This window comes from Ranitomeya imitator, chromosome 1, assembly GCF_032444005.1.
Source record: "Ranitomeya imitator isolate aRanImi1 chromosome 1, aRanImi1.pri, whole genome shotgun sequence".
In the NCBI taxonomy this organism is placed as follows: Eukaryota; Metazoa; Chordata; class Amphibia; order Anura; family Dendrobatidae; genus Ranitomeya; species Ranitomeya imitator.
In genome coordinates, this window is record NC_091282.1 from 745194803 (window position 1) to 745196354 (window position 1552).

Consider the following 1552-nt stretch of genomic DNA (forward strand, 5'->3'; position numbering starts at 1 on the left):
TCCTGTGAGCTATGCCCCAGAGGATCCGGTGAGACATGCCCCAGAGTTCCTGTGAGACATGCCCCAGAGGTTCCTTTGAGACGTGCCCCAATGGTTACTCTGAGACATGCCCTAGTGGTTCCTGGGAGACGTGCCCCAAAGGTTACTGTGTGACATGCCCCAGAGGTTCCTGTGAGATGTGCCCTCAGAGGTTCCTGTGAGATGTACCCCAATGGTTACTCTGAGACATGCCCCAGAGGTTCCTGTGAGACATGCCCCAGAGGTTGGTTCCTGTGAGACATGCCCCAGAGGTTCCTGTGAGACATGCGCCAGAGGTTCCTGTGAGACATGTCCCAGAGGTTCCTGTGAGACGTGCTCCAGAGGTTCCTGTGAGATATGCCCCAGAGGTTCCTGTGAGAAGTGCCCCAGAGGTTCCTGTGAGACGTGCCCCAGAGGTTCCTGTGAGACATGCCCCAGAGGTTCCTGTGAGACATGCCCCAGAGGTTCCTGTGAGACATGCCCCAGAGGTTCCTGTGAGACGTGCCCCACAGGTTCCTGTGAGACGTGCCCCACAGGTTCCTGTGAGACGTGCTCCAGAGGTTCCTGTGAGATGTGCCCCAGAGGTTCCTGTGAGATGTGCCCCAGAGGTTCCTGTGAGATATGACCCAGAGGTTCCTGTGAGACATGCCCCACAGGTTCCTGTGAGACATGCTCCAGAGGTTCCTGTGAGACATGCGCCAGAGGTTCCTGTGAGACATGCCCCACAGGTTCCTGTGAGATGTGCCCCAGAGGTTCCTGTGAGACATGCGCCAGAGGTTCCTGTGAGACATGCTCCACAGGTTCCTGTGAGACGTGCTCCAGAGGTTCCTGTGAGATGTGCCCCAGAGGTTCCTGTGAGATGTGCCCCAGAGGTTCCTGTGAGATATGCCCCAGAGGTTCCTGTGAGACATGCCCCACAGGTTCCTGTGAGACATGCTCCAGAGGTTCCTGTGAGATGTGCCCCAGAGGTTCCTGTGAGATGTGCCCCAGAGGTTCCTGTGAGACATGCCCCAGAGGTTCCTGTGAGACATGCCCCAGAGGTTCCTGTGAGACATGCACCAGAGGTTCCTGTGAGACATGCCCCAGAGGTTCCTGTGAGGCATGCCCCACAGGTTCCTGTGAGACAAGCCCCAGAGGTTCCTGTGAGACATGCAATACAGGATCCTGGGAACATGCCCCAGAGGTTCCTGTGAGACATGCTCCAGAGAATCCTATGCAATAAGTCCATAAAATATCATTAAATAAAAAGACTGATATCTCTGGAGCCATATATGGCGGATTTAAATTAAATCAGTAACAGAAATAAAATAATAGCAAGGACTGGTCACTTTTGACCTGGTCACAATTACTCTTTAAATAGATGTTCCCATCTTTTACATTCATGGCATAGCCACAGGATGTGTTGTGTATGGTAGATGCTGGTCCCACCAAATGGACCTGCATCTATCCTCGGGTCCTATTTTGAGGAGGTATCAGTGATGAGATAGTCAGGTTCCCATACAAATGAATGGAGAGAGCCATGCATTTGTATGGG

The 1552-nt window shown here is 53.2% G+C and overlaps 1 protein-coding gene across 1 annotated transcript; it reads left to right on the forward strand.

Moving 5' to 3' along the window:
• The first annotated feature begins 251 nt into the window (after window positions 1–251).
• Window positions 252–1211, forward strand: LOC138644445 (uncharacterized). The gene has a single exon (XM_069732866.1). The coding sequence runs from the start codon at window positions 252–254 to the stop codon at window positions 1209–1211; it is 960 nt and encodes a 319-aa protein (XP_069588967.1).
• Window positions 1212–1552: the final 341 nt, after the last annotated feature.